Genomic DNA, 15,457 nt, shown 5'->3' with positions numbered 1-15,457 from the left:
GCTGACTCAGCTTGTCAGCAGTTTCATCTGAACTGCATCTAAGTACTTAATGTACTTCCTGGTGCAGAGGAGAAGTAGTCCTGAATTAGTAATTTTAAACAGCTGGTAGATTAAATGGGAGGGGAGAGTTTGTGTCCTGTGATGCAATAAACTTCAGTAGTTGCATATATTCTGGAACTAGACATAGGAGGCCTTAACAAGGTTTATTTTTGTTATTGTGCCTAGACTGTTTAGTAGTTCCAGCACATTGTCTTGTCCTTCTTCCACACCATTAAAAAAACCACTTCTGAAGTCTTGATTCTGTTGTCAAGTGTGCATTTGAATTTGACTGTTTACTTTGTAGGTATATGTATTTGTAGTGATGATGGCAGTAGTGTTTTAAAACAGCAAATCTAAATAAGCTCACCCCCTCAAACTTGTTCTGCCACTGAAAACGAAGTTGACTATCAGAGTCGTTTTTTTGCTTTCAGTAGTTCAGAACTTCTTTAAAGATGGTTACTCTATCACTGGCCTTCTCAAATGTATATATGATTTATAACTAACAGTCACTTTAAGCTTGCTCATTTTTACTGCTCTATTTTAGTAGACTGCCTGGTCTTGAAAGGTGTAATGTAAGGATCTGTCTGTAATGCCTCAGTGTAAACAAATCACTGCTATGGTGCCGGACAGGGAGTGTACAGAAGGGTTGGATAATTTTGTGAAGATTGATTCTTACATGAATTGCTTGTTTGTGAAATGTTGTGGTAGTGATGTACATAAACATTATGTAGTTTTTAGTAGGCTTACATTAATAAACCTCCTACCTTAGTTCATAATGTCTGAAACTTTGGTGTTTTGAACCTTTAGTCGGCGAGGCTCTGGCCTGGGCAAAAGAGGAGCAGCTGAAGCTCGCCGACAGGAAAAGATGGCTGATCCTGACAACAACCAGGATGGAGTTAACTCTTCAGCTGCACGAACAGATGAGCCTCCCCAGGGAGCTGCAGGTAAGAAGAAATTCCAACTGAAGAAATTTTAGCATAGTTGCTGGTATAAACTTCTTTGCATTTAAAAATAATTAAATAGATTAAGTTCTGAAGATAAAATATTTAAGTTGGTGAATAATGCTGGAAGGTTTTTGAGTGCAAGGGACCCTTATATTTGATAATGATTTTTTGGCTATTTGGTACATGGTTCAGGTACACTTTTTTGTAGTATCCAAACTATATCCAGTAATCTAGATGTTAGTTTCTGAGCTTGTACTACTTTTAAAAAAAGTAACTTCAGCTGATGCTACATAAATTATCACCAGCTGAAAAGATATGAAACTGTTAAGAATACAGAAGGCATGCATTTACCTGTGAAAGCTTTGTTGAAACTACTCATAAATATTCTACAGGTTTTCTGTTGAAATTGCAAGCATGTCTGTACTGGAGAAGTTTGTGACCAAGTTGAATATTGTTACTTGCACAGTCCTATTAGATGATAATTTTATCATCTGGTTCTAATTAGTGAGTACAAAGGAGCTGTTCGGTAATTATGGTGAATGTTAGAAAATATTAAACATTCTATGCCTAGAGCTGGCTACATCAGTACAAAAAGTAATGGAAACTAAGTACAGCATAATACTCAATTAAGAAAAGCATACATTTATTAAGGATACAGGTAAATCTGTCTGAAACTGTTTTATGGATCTAGCTGTATTTTTTTCTTCATTATCTTGTGTTGATAAAGCCATTCTCTTCAGCTTTTGGAAAGTACTAGACCTCTAGACTGGTCTGTTTAAAAATGAAAGTTGTACAGGAGTTCGCTGGTGGCAGTGTTAAATGCAGAGTGTACTTTTGATAGCAAAGACTTTCTTTGGTGTGAATTTTGTGGCTTTAAAGACACTGTAACTGTATTAATCTCTTACTGTTTCTTTAGCTTCTAGTTCTGTTGCTGGAGCTGTAGGTATGACAACTTCTGGAGAGAGTGAGTCAGATGATTCTGAGATGGGAAGACTACAAGGTATAAAAGTGGTTACTAATTTACCTTTTTCGTTGTTAGCAGCCTATAAATAACCATACCTACACAAATTCTATATGACATTCAGTGGGAAGGCTGTATTTTGTTTCACTGTATGTGAATGTATTTTTGCTTACAATAGTTCTGAAGTAGGGTTTTTCAAGCCTTAATTCACAAAAGATGCAAGATGTCTGGAAGGGGGTGGGATAGTGTCCTTGTTCATTTAAATGGTGTGTAATACACTACTATTGATTTTCTAGGAGGAGGTGGGGGGGAGAGAAATGAGAACTCAGTCTTACTAAGTGTGTAAGCTCAAATATAAAAATACTCTTTGCAAGCATGTTTTAAGTTTAGAGGCCAGGTTAGGCCTACCGTACTCTGCCTGCTTCTGGATAACAATTTTTTTTTTGTGCTTGTCACTGATACCCATGTTGCTGTAAGCTTTGACCAAAAAAAATCTGAATGTTCTTAAAATGCTTGCTTTTGTGCTTGGGCTAAAGGAGTCTGGTCTCTAAAAACCAGAGAGTATGACAGGTATAAACTCAGTTTGCATGTCCTGCAACTGTCTAATGATTTTGCTACTACATTGCAGGGAGTCCTGAGATCATGATCTCCCTTGCAAATGACAGGTTTTTGTTAATCTAGCTATTTAATGTGGAAATGAGTGCTGTCAGTATCGTTCACTTGCTTTTAGTTCTCAGTAAGTATAGGTATGCATCAGAAATACTGGGCTAAATTGGTTTTCACTATTAATGATTATTTTATTGATCAGCAGTAGTCATGGTTGCTACAATAAAAATCAAAATCACCCACTTAGTTTAGCTTAAGTAACAGTACTGTAAAGTGTTGAAAATCAATCAAAAAAGAAACCTGCTAATACTTAGCAGAGTTCTTCCCTCATCAGCAAATAAAGCTGTAAACCTGTTTTCAGTGTTATTTTTTTGTCAGATTAGTAGCGCCTGCAGGTCCTGAAAACATGAAGATAAGCTTAACCTATCCTATGTAGTTTGAGTTTAGATTTGAAATTACAGCCTGATGTATTTGCTGTTCTGGCTCTAGGCTTATAACAGTTTAATAGATGAGATTACTTTTGTGAAATACACAACCGTGGAAACGTGGCGGGTGACATCGTAAAGGACTTTAACGCTCTGATATAAAAAAATATTAGTTACTTGTTCCTTAAAGGTCATCTTTTTGGTGTTTTTTCGATATCGAGGTAGCTGCAGTCATCTAACCCTAACTCTTAAAGTACCAAAATTCTAGTAGTCTTAAATGATAACATCACAAAATTTAACTTTTAAAAATATACGTAGAAACTTTGACAATGGCTGTTATCCTCTGTTTGCTTTTAGCTCTATTAGAGGCTAGGGGTCTTCCTCCTCACCTGTTTGGCCCTCTTGGTCCTCGGATGTCGCAGCTCTTCCACAGGACAATTGGAAGTGGAGCTAGTAAGCAAAGTTTGTCTAATTTGACTTAATTCTTTCCACTTCCAGACTAGTAGAATTCAACCAATAGTAAATCTAATATTTGTATTAGCTTCATAGTTTAATATTTTACGTGTTGGAGACTTGTATGTCGTGGTAGTGCTAGACCACTGGTCAACAATTTTAATTTGCTTGTCTTCCTATAAGAAAGAGAAATTTGCCTTAGCTGTATTTCTTTGCTTTTCTTTTTTGGGGCATCTGATGTTCCCTTCTAGGTGGGGAAGGGAGGGTTCTTGCCTTTTCACCCCTTCCTTGTCTTTTTCTTTTGCATGATGGGCTGCTTAACAAAAGACCTCTCCAAGCCCCTTGGATTTTTTGCTAGCTTTAAACAAATGCTTAAGATAGCTTTAAAACAATTAGTAGATATCAGTTCTAAGTTATGTCGGTTTTAGTTTCAAAAGTGTCTTAGGTTTCAGACAGAATGAATTTCATTCAGATGTTGTCTGAGAATGTGGGTCCTTAGACTTGTTGCACCAGGTCTGCACTATGCAGCTGGATGAGATGTGTACTGTCTAGTCCAAGTCTGGCTTCCCAGGGGAGCCAGAGGCAGCCTGTTACACTGCATGCCAAGAAGAGGATGGGGTCTCATGGGTGCTCCATGTGCTGTATTATCTGGGGGGTGTTGCAAAGTCCTTTGCCGCACAAAGGCGGGATGGTTTGGGTTCTGGCACCTGCTGTAGGTTGGCAAGATGGCTGTGGTGAGCAGTGTGGTGGACTCCCTGTGCTGACCAGTCTGCACTGGAAAGGCAGCCAAGAGTGAGATTTTGTGTCCCTTCCCTATTCCCCCTTTTTATGACAGGGAAAGGAAATGAAACTACAAATACAGAGGAAAACAAACTATCTCTGGTCTTCCACTCTGGCAGAAGTATAGCATAACAGTTCTCTTGAACACTTTCTAATACCTTCTTTCCTAAATTTTTTTCTGGATATCTAGGTTCTAAAGCTCAACAGCTTTTACAAGGTCTCCAAGCCACTGATGAAAGTCAGCAACTACAGGCAGTGATTGAGATGTGCCAGCTGTTGGTTATGGGAAATGAAGAAACGTTAGGAGGATTTCCAGTCAAGAGTGTTGTACCAGCTTTGGTAAAGATTTAATCTCAGATTTCTATTGTAGGGTATAATGTTTCACTCAATGTCTTGCTTAAATTAAGTCGTCTCTATTTGTATTGTCTTACTTCTAAGTGTGTGAATGTGTATCTGTCTTATTATTTGGTTTTGAGAGGATGTTTTGCTAAATTACGATAGTCCTATTAATTTTTGAATAGCTCAAGAATAGGCAGTGGTTCCTTTGGAATTCCTACCAACATCTAAAATCCTGAGTCAAAAGCTATAGTAGTGATCTGTATCCTTTTTGTGATGATACCTAGATACATTTTTCTAAACAAACAACACTTTTTTTTTTTAAACAGATAACACTCCTGCAGATGGAGCACAACTTTGACATTGTAAGTAGTTTGTAGTATTTAAGAAGCTTTTGAAATATAAAAATGTCATCTGAACTTAAAATCAAATATCTATGTATTTAATAGATGAATCATGCATGTCGGGCCTTAACATACATGATGGAAGCACTTCCCCGATCATCTGCCGTAGTGGTAGATGCAATTCCTGTCTTCTTGGAAAAGGTAAAATGAAATCAAAACAGTGATAAAATAGTATGAGGGGGTCTTATCTTTTGTTTTAACTTCAGAAAATGCCATTAAGATGGTGGTTTCTTTTCATGGCTTACGAGATAATATAAAATGCATGAGAAGCTTCTAAAGCCAGGCTTATCTTTGCTCCCACCCTTACTGAAGAGTGTTCTCTGATTCACTGAGAATTTTTTGTTGGGTTGGTGTTGCAAACATACAAAATGTGTAATTACATGACCTGTTGCCTCTTGGAGTAGCTCTGTGGCTGAGGTAACCTTAAATGGGCAGGCTTGGTCAGAGCTGGCTTCATTAGCATAGTGTCATAGTAGAGGCTATATGTCCCAGTGTTAATCAAGATGATTATTTTTGCAAATTGGTTTAGAAATTGATCTACAAGCTTTTTTGTTTTCTTGTAGCTGCAGGTTATCCAGTGCATTGATGTGGCAGAGCAGGCGCTTACAGCCCTGGAGATGTTGTCACGCAGGCACAGTAAAGCCATTCTGCAGGCAGTAAGTAAAAACAAAACAAGGCATTTTTGCCTCTACCAGCTCTACATCTTGGTGATCTTCTGTGAAGATGAAATAAAACAACTTTGTGACTTGAGCAGTACTGAGAGTGAAAATGCTTGTTTTATTATAGGGTGGGTTGGCAGACTGTTTGCTGTATCTGGAATTCTTCAGTATAAATGCACAAAGGAATGCACTAGCTATCGCTGCCAACTGCTGCCAGAGTATAACGCCTGATGAGTTTCACTTTGTGGCAGACTCTTTGCCACTGCTAACACAAAGGTTAACCCATCAGGTAAGAAGCTGTTAAAAAATGGAATGTTTTGATTTTGATCTGAAAGCAGTTTAAAGATGTCCCCAGATACCTGTTTTTTTGTTGTGTATTATTTGCCTTTGCAAGGGGATAATTGAGTTTAGGTTTCGATACTGTCAAGTTGTGATATCCCAATGTACATATGGACCTTTCGTGTTTCTGTAAACATGACATTTTATAAAAGAAGACAAATAAGGTACTTTAAGTTAAAGCATGAGTAATGGTTTTGTAGTCCTTGTTAAGAACAAGGACATCAGTAAGAAGGGAGTCCAGTAGCATTACTGTTTTTATTTTTTTCTTAAGAAATGGATTGCAAGGTTCTCTCCCACTTTAAACTCAGAACAGCTTTAGTTTCAATTTTTGTGGGGTTATTTTTGATTTAACTTTTTGGGAGCGTTTATGGCATTTTAAAAAAAGTTCCTGCTTTTGTACAATAGTTTGAAGTGATCGGAAATGAAGGGGCTCCTAAGGGCTACATATCCTGCAATATTGCTGTGTTCATAAACGAGCACTTACAATGACTGATGCACCAAAAGAGATTTTGGTGATCTGCTTGGTTGGCAGATCCCTGTTAAAAATATGAAAAAGGAGAAGTATTTTGTTTGTTAACAAATGCAACTACATGGAAGCTTCCAGGTAATGGTTTTGTGTATTCTTATGCTATTCTTAATTTGCCTACATCGTCTTGCTGAAAGACTACTTGAATCTTTGAGGCAGCTTCTGAGAAGTCAAATGACAGCTTTAGATTGTACTCTAGAAACAGGAAGCACCATTCTCACCAGTAGTAGGGACAAGTACTGATTCCTGCTCTCTGAAGAGAAGCTACAACCCACCAAAGTAAGATTTCAAGAAATTTTGAAGTGGAAATTTTCTGGAAAAGAATCTTGAGTTAGCTCTTAACAGAATAGTTGAGGTTGGATGAGAGCTCTGTTACCTAGTCCTAGCTCCCCTGCAAGGTCAGCTAGAGCAGATTGCCCAGGAGCATGTCCAGCTAACTTTTTTTTGGTGGTAATTGGTTTTTTGTGGGGGTTTTTGGTTGGTGTTTTGTTTTGGTTTTTTTTGTTGTCGTTGTTGGGGTTTTTTTTTTCTTTTTGTCCCTTTTTAAGTATCTCCAAGGATGGAGACTTAATCTCTCAGGCTAACCTCTTCCCGTGCTCTGCCACCCTTACAGTTAGTGTTTTATTATGTTCAGCTGAACTTTTTTGAGCATTTCATTGAACTTTTAACTAGAGCTATTTTCAGAGCAGTCTTTACTTGTGTCTTTAGATTTGCTGTGGTGGCTGTGCTGCATAATACCAAAATCAGGCTTCATGTAGTTTGTAGAACAGTAGGCTTCATTCCTGCTTATTATCTGTATCTCCTGTTACTTTGGCTTTCTAGCTCTTTTCCATATTGTTTCCTCCTTGCAGAATCCAAAAAGAATATTAGGGATTAATTTATTCATCTCTAAAGGTCCTTAAAGGTATTTGTGTTGCAAGTGGGGGGTGTTTCCCAGGGAATATGTAGGAAGCACAGCTGTATCAGGAAGTCAGTTTAGACTGTCAGTGAATTTAAAAGTCAGAGCTGTAATGTTGTGTAAAATGTGATTAGACTGGCTCTTTTGGAGAAATTTGATGAATGCCTCAAAACAGGATGATCTAGTGCAAGTTAAAAATTTTCAATTCAAACAAAACTTAACTTTTTTATAACAGGACAAAAAGTCTGTTGAAAGCACTTGTCTCTGTTTTGCACGGCTAGTGGACAACTTCCAGCATGAAGAGGTAAGAGTGTGGATCGGGCTGCATTTCTGTTTTCTTCTTCCCCCACCCCATTTCTCATGAGGGCTCACCTTTCAAAGACTTAATGTTTTCTATTTTGTTGTTTTCTCCTGAAGAACTTGCTGCAGCAGGTTGCTTCCAAGGACTTGTTAACAAATATCCAGCAGCTCTTGGTTGTGACACCTCCTATCCTGAGCTCAGGAATGTTCATTATGGTGGTGCGCATGTTCTCCCTGATGTGCTCCAACTGCCCCACACTTGCAGTCCAGCTTATGAAGCAAAGTAAGTTCTTATTCTTCCATGTTCTAGGGGGCCTGTTCATGTTAATACCTACAGTCATTATGGACCTCTGTGCGCTTGATTATACAAAGATTCTGTTCTTTCAATTTTTCTTACTGTGTTTCCCTTGGGATAAAAAGTTTAGTTAAAATGTTGAAAACTTTTACCCAGAGGGGTTTTTATCACTTTTCCTAGTTCTAGCTGTTGTCACTGCAGTGCTCACCTAGTCTTAAGTCTGTATTAGCTGCACAAACTGTTCTTATTCCAGCCTGAGTTGAATAATTCTTTTCCTAGTTTTTACCATGTGGGGGAACCATGTGCTTTTAATACTACTTCTAGGGGAAAACATTAACAAAAGTAACTGTTGTATAACTGTCTTAGTTGTCACTTGTTTTCTTTGCTCCATTTCATAAATTTTGACTTACCACTTCAACTGCCCTGTACCTTTCCCTGTTTTCTTCTATGTCTTGTATATTGAGTGGCGTTTTTCCCCTAATTGTCCCTTAAAGGAAAAACCACAAACCCAAAAAAGCCACAAACCCCAGACCTGAGAACAAACACATTTCTTAGTGTTCAAAGAAACACTTTTGTCCTACTGTCACACTGTCTATTTGCTTTGGGCAGTAATTATCTCTGCTGTGTAGTGTCCAACAGAAAATGAAATCCATGTCTGATACAGGCAGTCTCATGAATAATAATTTTTGTAGATATTGCAGAAACACTTCACTTCCTCCTTTGTGGAGCCTCAAATGGGAGTTGTCAAGAACAAATTGACCTTGTTCCACGAAGTCCTCAAGAACTTTATGAACTTACTTCTCTTATCTGGTAAGTCTTGCAGTCCTAGGTTTTGGGTCTGGTTGGTATGTTAAAATCCTGAACTTCACTAAAATAAGGCAAACAGTTTTCAGCTTAGATGGACTTGATCGTATACTTCTAGTAAAATATTGTTTTAATGTCCTTTACAGTGAACTGATGCCTTGCCTGCCAAAAGAGGGAATCTTTGCTGTTGATACTATGCTAAAGAAAGGAAATGCACAAAATACAGATGGTGCAATATGGCAATGGCGAGATGACAGGGGTCTCTGGCATCCGTATAACAGGATTGATAGTCGAATAATAGAGGTAGTAATTTCACACGTTTGTGTGATGACGCTTTTCAAATCTGCGTGCGGTTGTATAGGGAATTGAGTGCTTTCTCTGTCTTTGAAAATACCACTCTTGATCTTTCTGAGTAAGAAACACAAGTTTCCTCAAATGTCCTCCTGTAATATTGCATTATTTTGGTGTTCAGCCAAATCACTTAATCACTGTTCTTACTGTATTTCTGCCATTGTTTTCCTACTGTGTTACCCCTCTTCTTACCTTTCATACAGCTTTCTGTTTGTTAGGGATTTCTTAACTTTAAACTCTTTCTTGGTTTTAGGCAGCTCATCAGGTTGGTGAGGATGAGATAAGCCTGTCTACACTTGGGCGTGTCTATACTATTGATTTTAACTCTATGCAGCAAATAAATGAGGATACTGGAACAGCCCGTGCCATTCAGCGAAAACCAAACCCTTTAGCCAATACAAACACTAGTAAGTACAGCTCAGGAAACAGCGGGGCTCTCTAGCTGTGGCTGATTTATTCTGGGTTGCAGCAGTTTACTGCTTAACTAATACATTTCTTATGGCTTCTTTGGAACTTCAGACTATTCTGATTTACATGAATGAAGAAAGCTTCATAACAAAACTTGTACTGTTGACATGTGTGCTTTTTAACATATAAACTCCTCCTGGCAGCTGAAAATGTATGGAATTGGGAGGGAGCTGGGTGTGTTCCTGGCTTGGGATTTCTGAAACAGTTCTATTGATACATCTCTTTTATTTAATGAAGACTCTGTGAGGGCTTCATAATATTATACAGAAATACATAAGAAAACTGAAGAAAAAAAGATTGAACTCCTGAAAAGAGGAAGTTTTGTACCTGCTTGCTCACTTTGATTTCTGGTTCTTGAATTTTATCTTTTCCATTCAAGAGCTGAATTAAATCAGTTTTAACAAAAGTAATCATCGGAGCAGAGATGCAAAGATCTGTACAGTGATGCGTTGCGCACTTTCTCACAGGTGGACATTCGGAACTGAAGAAGGATGATGCTCGAGCACAGTTGATGAAAGAGGACCCAGAACTGGCAAAATCCTTTATCAAAACATTGTTTGGTGTTCTTTATGAAGTATATAGTTCTTCAGCTGGACCTGCTGTTAGACACAAGTGCCTTAGAGCAATTCTTAGGATAATTTATTTTGCTGATGCTGAACTTCTGAAGGATGTGCTGAAAAACCATGCTGTTTCAAGGTGGGTTCATTAACTGCTGCAAATGAAATTAATTTTGAGCTTACAGCTCAAATTTGTGGTTACTTTTTTTGAATCATCTTTTTAAGGGGAAAATTATACTTTTAAAGTCTCGTTCATTTTCCAAAAGCTGAGGCTGCCAGCTCTGCAGGGATTTTTTTTGTATCACAGATTTTGCAGTAGTTGCCAGCGCTAGACATTCCTACTAGAAACTTAGGTGGCGTCTGGCTGTGTGTACTAGGAGTGTCTAATATTACTCTTTATTGGTTTTTGATTTCTAAAACTTGCCTATGAACTTCTCTGAGGGCAAGATAACTTTTTAGGTAATACAATGTGAACAATAACAGACGCTCATAGCATTCAACTGCTAGGTTTTTATTCCTGAAACCTCTCCTACATGTTACACATAAAGTTGGGGATCTGAGGATGCAGCTGGAAAATAAACTAAATTGTTTTTCAAAAACAGTACCGAGTTCTACAAACAACACTGTTGTTTATAAGAGACTCCTTTATGCCATGTTAAAACTTGGTAAAAGTGATATAGGTGGGAATAGAACTGTTTCAGTCCTTTTGTTGATAGCTTTGATAAAAGCACTATAAAACTTGTTTTCAGTCTCCAGTGCTGTGTATGCAAGATGAACTGACTTGATTTAAAAAGAAAAACTCAGCCAAAAAAAAGACAAAGCTAATTCTAATAAATTATCTGTTTTAGTCATATTGCCTCCATGCTGTCGAGTCAAGACCTTAAGATAGTAGTTGGAGCCCTGCAGATGGCAGAGATTTTAATGCAAAAGTTACCTGACATTTTTAGTGTTTACTTCAGAAGAGAAGGTAAATTGTGGTTTGTTTTTTTTTTTCCTCTTCACCTCTTTTTGTAGTATTTTAAAAATGTGTTTGTGGAGAATCTGAGTCCTTTACCCCCTCTCTCCACTCTCCCCAAGTTGTAAAAATTGAATATTGTTCTTGAATAATAAAGGTGAATCTGTGAAAGCTGCCCTCATATTACAGGGGAGGAGCTGACCCTGACTCTGGAGGAGACAAGCTTGTGTTTTTAGAATCCGAAACAAGTTTGTACAGGCTCACTAGATACTAGTGAACTGACTTAGGCTGAAGATGGCTCACTGAAATTACATGGGAAGTCTTACTGGAGAAAACGGATTAATCTTTGGCAGGAAGTCCTTGTGTTAGTCCTTGTGCTTGGGGTTTCTTCAGCTGCTGTTCATACTGCTCTAATTTTTTATTTTTAAACGATGTAGGTTAAGTTTTTGAAGAAAAGATTGGAGTGCTTTTAAAAGCTTAGTGTTGATTGGTGGGGTGAGCAAATACTGCCATAGTCAAAGCAGAGGTTCAAATAACACTCAGTTCTACATTTTCAAACACCCTTGTGGCTGCCACCACATCTCTACCACCCCCTTCGCTCCCCCTATCCCAGACCAACCCACCAAAGAAAGATTTCTTCTTTCTCAAAGGGGTGATGCACCAAGTGAAAAACTTGGCAGAGTCTGAGGCTTTGCTAACAAGCCCACCAAAAGTATGCACTAATGGATCAGGAACGCTGGGTACCACTACGACAATAAGTACTGGGACAGCCACTGCTGCCAGCAATGCAGCTGCAGATTTGGGCTCTCCCAGCTTACAGCACAGCCGGGAGGATTCCTTGGATCTGAGCCCACAGGGGTAAGTGCACTTTCTGAAAAGTAATCTGTTCGCTCTGGCTTTGGTGCTTTCTTTTGGGGTTTTGTTATCTTGTTTTTTAAAAAAAAGCCTAGAGTGACATGGGCTTGCCCACATTATCATCTGCATTTTGTTGTGGTATTTTCCTCTAAAGAACTAAATTGGAGTGGTGTTGAATTTTTCAATGGGTAGTTTTGATTCATTTTTTATTAAATGTTTAAAAGAGAAAACAACGAAATAGTGACCTGATAGTTATGTCATAATGATATTAATTTTCTGTTTCGGGAGAATGCCAAGAGCAACAGCTCGTAGTCTCATCTAACTGCTGAGGACAGTGATTCTTTCAGAGCTATGGTACATGATTCCTTTCTGCTGGAGACTGGAGAAGAAAGAAATTATCCTTAATTTTTGTTGGAAGGCAATAATTTTGTACACTCGTAGAATTAAAATACAGTGTAGGAATAAATTACTAGTTTGTTTTTATTTTAAAGGTCAAATATTGGTCATTTTAAACAAGAATCGAAATATGTGAACTTGTGAAGTGTGGTGATTGACGAGTAGAAATGCCACAAATTGTTGAAGTGTTTTCTGGGCTTTTGTAGGGGAGGTGTGTTAAAGATCCAATATTGATTGGTGTTTGTTTATTCAGTAGCCGTTAGTGGAATTTTTCTTTTCTAAGTGTATTCAAATAAATGAACAAACAGATGGATACACAAAGTATGAAAATTATGAGAAACCTCTGTTTAGTGTCACTTCTGGCTGTATTTGGCTGCTCATAATAGAACAATGACAATCAGCAAAACCCCTTCTTTCTGGATCGAGTTTGTCCTGTCAATTACAGAGTTGAGGCCCCTGCTCCTAAAGCAAGGAATGTCCTTCTGTTCTTCAGTTCTCAAGGAAGTAGTTGGCCAGGTGCATCTTAAACTGAGGGATGGGTGTGTGCATGAATATGTTCATGGGTGGAAATAAGTTACATTTATTTTTAACAGACGACTGAGTGATGTTCTAAAGAGAAAAAGACTGCCAAAACGAGGGCCAAGGAGACCAAAATATTCCCCTCCAAGAGATGATGACAAAGTAGACAATCAAGGTAAATAATTCTTAAAGTATGATACTTTCAACTCCTTTTTAAAGTAAGCTTATAATGTGCAGAAAAAGCTAGCTGTAATAAACCTGTTGATTCTCTTAAATTTTCTCTTCACTTCCTCCAGCTAAAAGCCCTACAACTACTCAGTCTCCTAAATCTTCTTTCTTGGCAAGTTTAAATCCTAAGACATGGGGAAGATTAAGCACACAATCCAACAGTAATAATATCGAACCAGCACGAACAGCAGGAGTAAGTGGTCTTGCAAGGGCTGCTTCCAAGGATACCATTTCCAATAACAGGTACACACAAAAAAATTGCAATACTTGTAACATGATGTCAGCTATGATCAGGTGATTAAGTAGCACCTACAAAGAAGTTGGAGGTTAACCACAGTTAAAATAATTCTGGAAAAAGAATGAAGAAATGAAGGTAGAGAAAATAACATCTGGATAGTTTAAAGTTGCATGGTGGGGAAAAATCGGAGAACTGAGAAAAACAATGCAAGAATTGATCTGTAGAGAAAAGAACTTGACTATGTTGGAATAAAAGCAAAGGGTTTTCTGCGACTGCTGTTTAACATGGAGTAAATTATACTCAGGCTATATTTACTTGTAATATTTGATGTATGCAAATGCTAAGTGTGGCTAAATGTCTTTTGTGTGCTTCTTTACAGAGAAAAAATTAAGGGCTGGATTAAGGAGCAAGCCCATAAATTTGTAGAACATTACTTTAGTTCTGAAAACATGGATGGAAGCAATCCTGCACTAAATGTATTACAGAGACTTTGCACTGCAACTGAACAACTCAACCTCCAGGTTAGAAGTGGCAAATTTACGTGGGGAGTAATTTCTTGCCTTGCCTTGCCTTATGAGTCATTATGACTTGAAGTAATTTTTTAGAATGAGTGTGTAAGCTCTGACACACACCACTTAGGATAAAAGACCAGTCCTAGCAATGTGTCATTTGCATAGTATTTTATTTCACATTCAAAAGTTCTACAGTTAGTGTTAGGGATTGACTTTATTCTTAAAGAGCAATACAGTTTGTAGTAAGAACTTTGGGACTTGGGGAAGAAGGAGAGGGAAGCAGCATTTTGTTAAAATGATAGAAGAAATACAGGTTAGGGTGAATGTGGTAGCATGTCAAGAACTCCAGCCTTGCTTTTCAGACAGCTGTGGTCCTTTTAGGTGATCTAAACATGTAACTTCTGAAGTATCACAAGAGCTGAGCTGTGTTCTGTGCTTTGATCTAAGCAATCATTAAAATACGAAACTTTTCCTCCTTCTCTCTCCCACACGAATGTTATGTAAAACATATACCCATCTGAGTTGTTGGGGTTTTGTTTGGTTGTTTTAAACAGAAAGCATCCTTACTTGGAGCTTATCTTTACCTTGCATGAGACAGAAATGGGACCTTGCATTTCTCGCAAAATAGAGAATGTAGATGTTGCCTGTAATGTCTCCCCTTGAACAGAGAAGTGCTTATCCTCAGGTTATTTGCCTTGCGTTGCTGCTTGTGTTGAGTTACTATACATTCCAGACTTTCCTTTTTTTCCTCTCCCTTTAGAGCTGTTACATGCAGTAGAAGGAAAAATATAATTTCTTAAGCCCTTAATACCTAGGTAGTAAAACACTCTCTTCATGATTTTCAGGTGGATGGTGGAACAGAGTGCCTTGTAGAAATCCGTAGCATTGTCTCGGAATCTGACGTCTCCTCATTTGAAATCCAGCATAGTGGGTTTGTTAAACAACTGCTGCTTTACTTGACATCTAAAAGTGAAAAAGATGCTGTTAGCAGGGATATCAGATTGAAAAGATTTCTTCATGTATTTTTTTCCTCTCCAGTAAGTTTTCTTGTTTATTTTTTTGTCATTCTTAGTTGTCTTTCTCTCAAATTTTCTTTCTCAGAAAGTCATCTGAGAAGTTCTGTGTTGACCTTACCTTACAGGTGGAATACAGAAAGAATGTTTTGTTTATATCTAAGTTGTATAGCTGCAACTTCCACATTGTTCAATGTCTTTATAGGTCATGAACTTTTTTGAATACCTTGTAATTACAGATAGTTCCACACAGCAGTGGAAAAAATGCCAAGATGACCAGTTATCTGAATCTTGAACAACTTAGAAGTTGTTTCTGTCTTTCAAGAAGCTGATATGGAAAGAGTTTGGATAGTAATATTATCACTTAAAGTTAAAGAAAGAAATGTGAAGTGGAAGAGAGGAAGGCAGATAACTAAAACTTCCAAAAAGCTTATTTCTCATGGTTAAAGGTGAATGCTTAAAATCGGGCTATTCAGTTGAAACCACGAGAGAAAAGTACATTCTTTGAAACAAGTCTTTCGTAAACTTGTGTCATTTAGTCATCATGATACTGCTGCTGCTTTCAGTGAGAGTAGTGATTCTTAATTTATGGTATA

At 37.8% G+C, this 15,457-nt stretch overlaps 1 protein-coding gene across 9 annotated transcripts in view; it reads left to right on the top strand.

Annotated features, from left to right (window-relative positions):
- TRIP12 (thyroid hormone receptor interactor 12) overlaps positions 1-15,457 on the top strand; it is a 78,925-nt gene that overhangs the window by 47,345 nt on the left and 16,123 nt on the right. For 8 of the 9 annotated variants that reach the window (XM_082288236.1, XM_082288242.1, XM_082288243.1 and 5 more), the window contains 20 exons: positions 847-983; positions 1,900-1,983; positions 3,333-3,428; positions 4,399-4,547; positions 4,874-4,909; positions 4,994-5,089; positions 5,512-5,604; positions 5,735-5,896; positions 7,606-7,674; positions 7,788-7,953; positions 8,658-8,775; positions 8,916-9,072; positions 9,374-9,527; positions 10,056-10,284; positions 10,994-11,112; positions 11,751-11,958; positions 12,945-13,045; positions 13,167-13,341; positions 13,716-13,857; positions 14,694-14,885. In XM_082288236.1, coding sequence (XP_082144362.1) covers positions 847-983; positions 1,900-1,983; positions 3,333-3,428; positions 4,399-4,547; positions 4,874-4,909; positions 4,994-5,089; positions 5,512-5,604; positions 5,735-5,896; positions 7,606-7,674; positions 7,788-7,953; positions 8,658-8,775; positions 8,916-9,072; positions 9,374-9,527; positions 10,056-10,284; positions 10,994-11,112; positions 11,751-11,958; positions 12,945-13,045; positions 13,167-13,341; positions 13,716-13,857; positions 14,694-14,885 — 2,683 coding nt within the window. The remainder of the gene's footprint in view (positions 1-846; positions 984-1,899; positions 1,984-3,332; positions 3,429-4,398; positions 4,548-4,873; positions 4,910-4,993; positions 5,090-5,511; positions 5,605-5,734; positions 5,897-7,605; positions 7,675-7,787; positions 7,954-8,657; positions 8,776-8,915; positions 9,073-9,373; positions 9,528-10,055; positions 10,285-10,993; positions 11,113-11,750; positions 11,959-12,944; positions 13,046-13,166; positions 13,342-13,715; positions 13,858-14,693; positions 14,886-15,457) is intronic. The other variant, XM_082288241.1, reaches the window with a different exon arrangement.

Source organism: Coloeus monedula (assembly GCF_965178545.1).
Source record: "Coloeus monedula genome assembly, chromosome: 10".
NCBI classification, from domain to species: Eukaryota; Metazoa; Chordata; class Aves; order Passeriformes; family Corvidae; genus Coloeus; species Coloeus monedula.
This window is presented reverse-complemented; position numbering and strand designations above follow the sequence as displayed.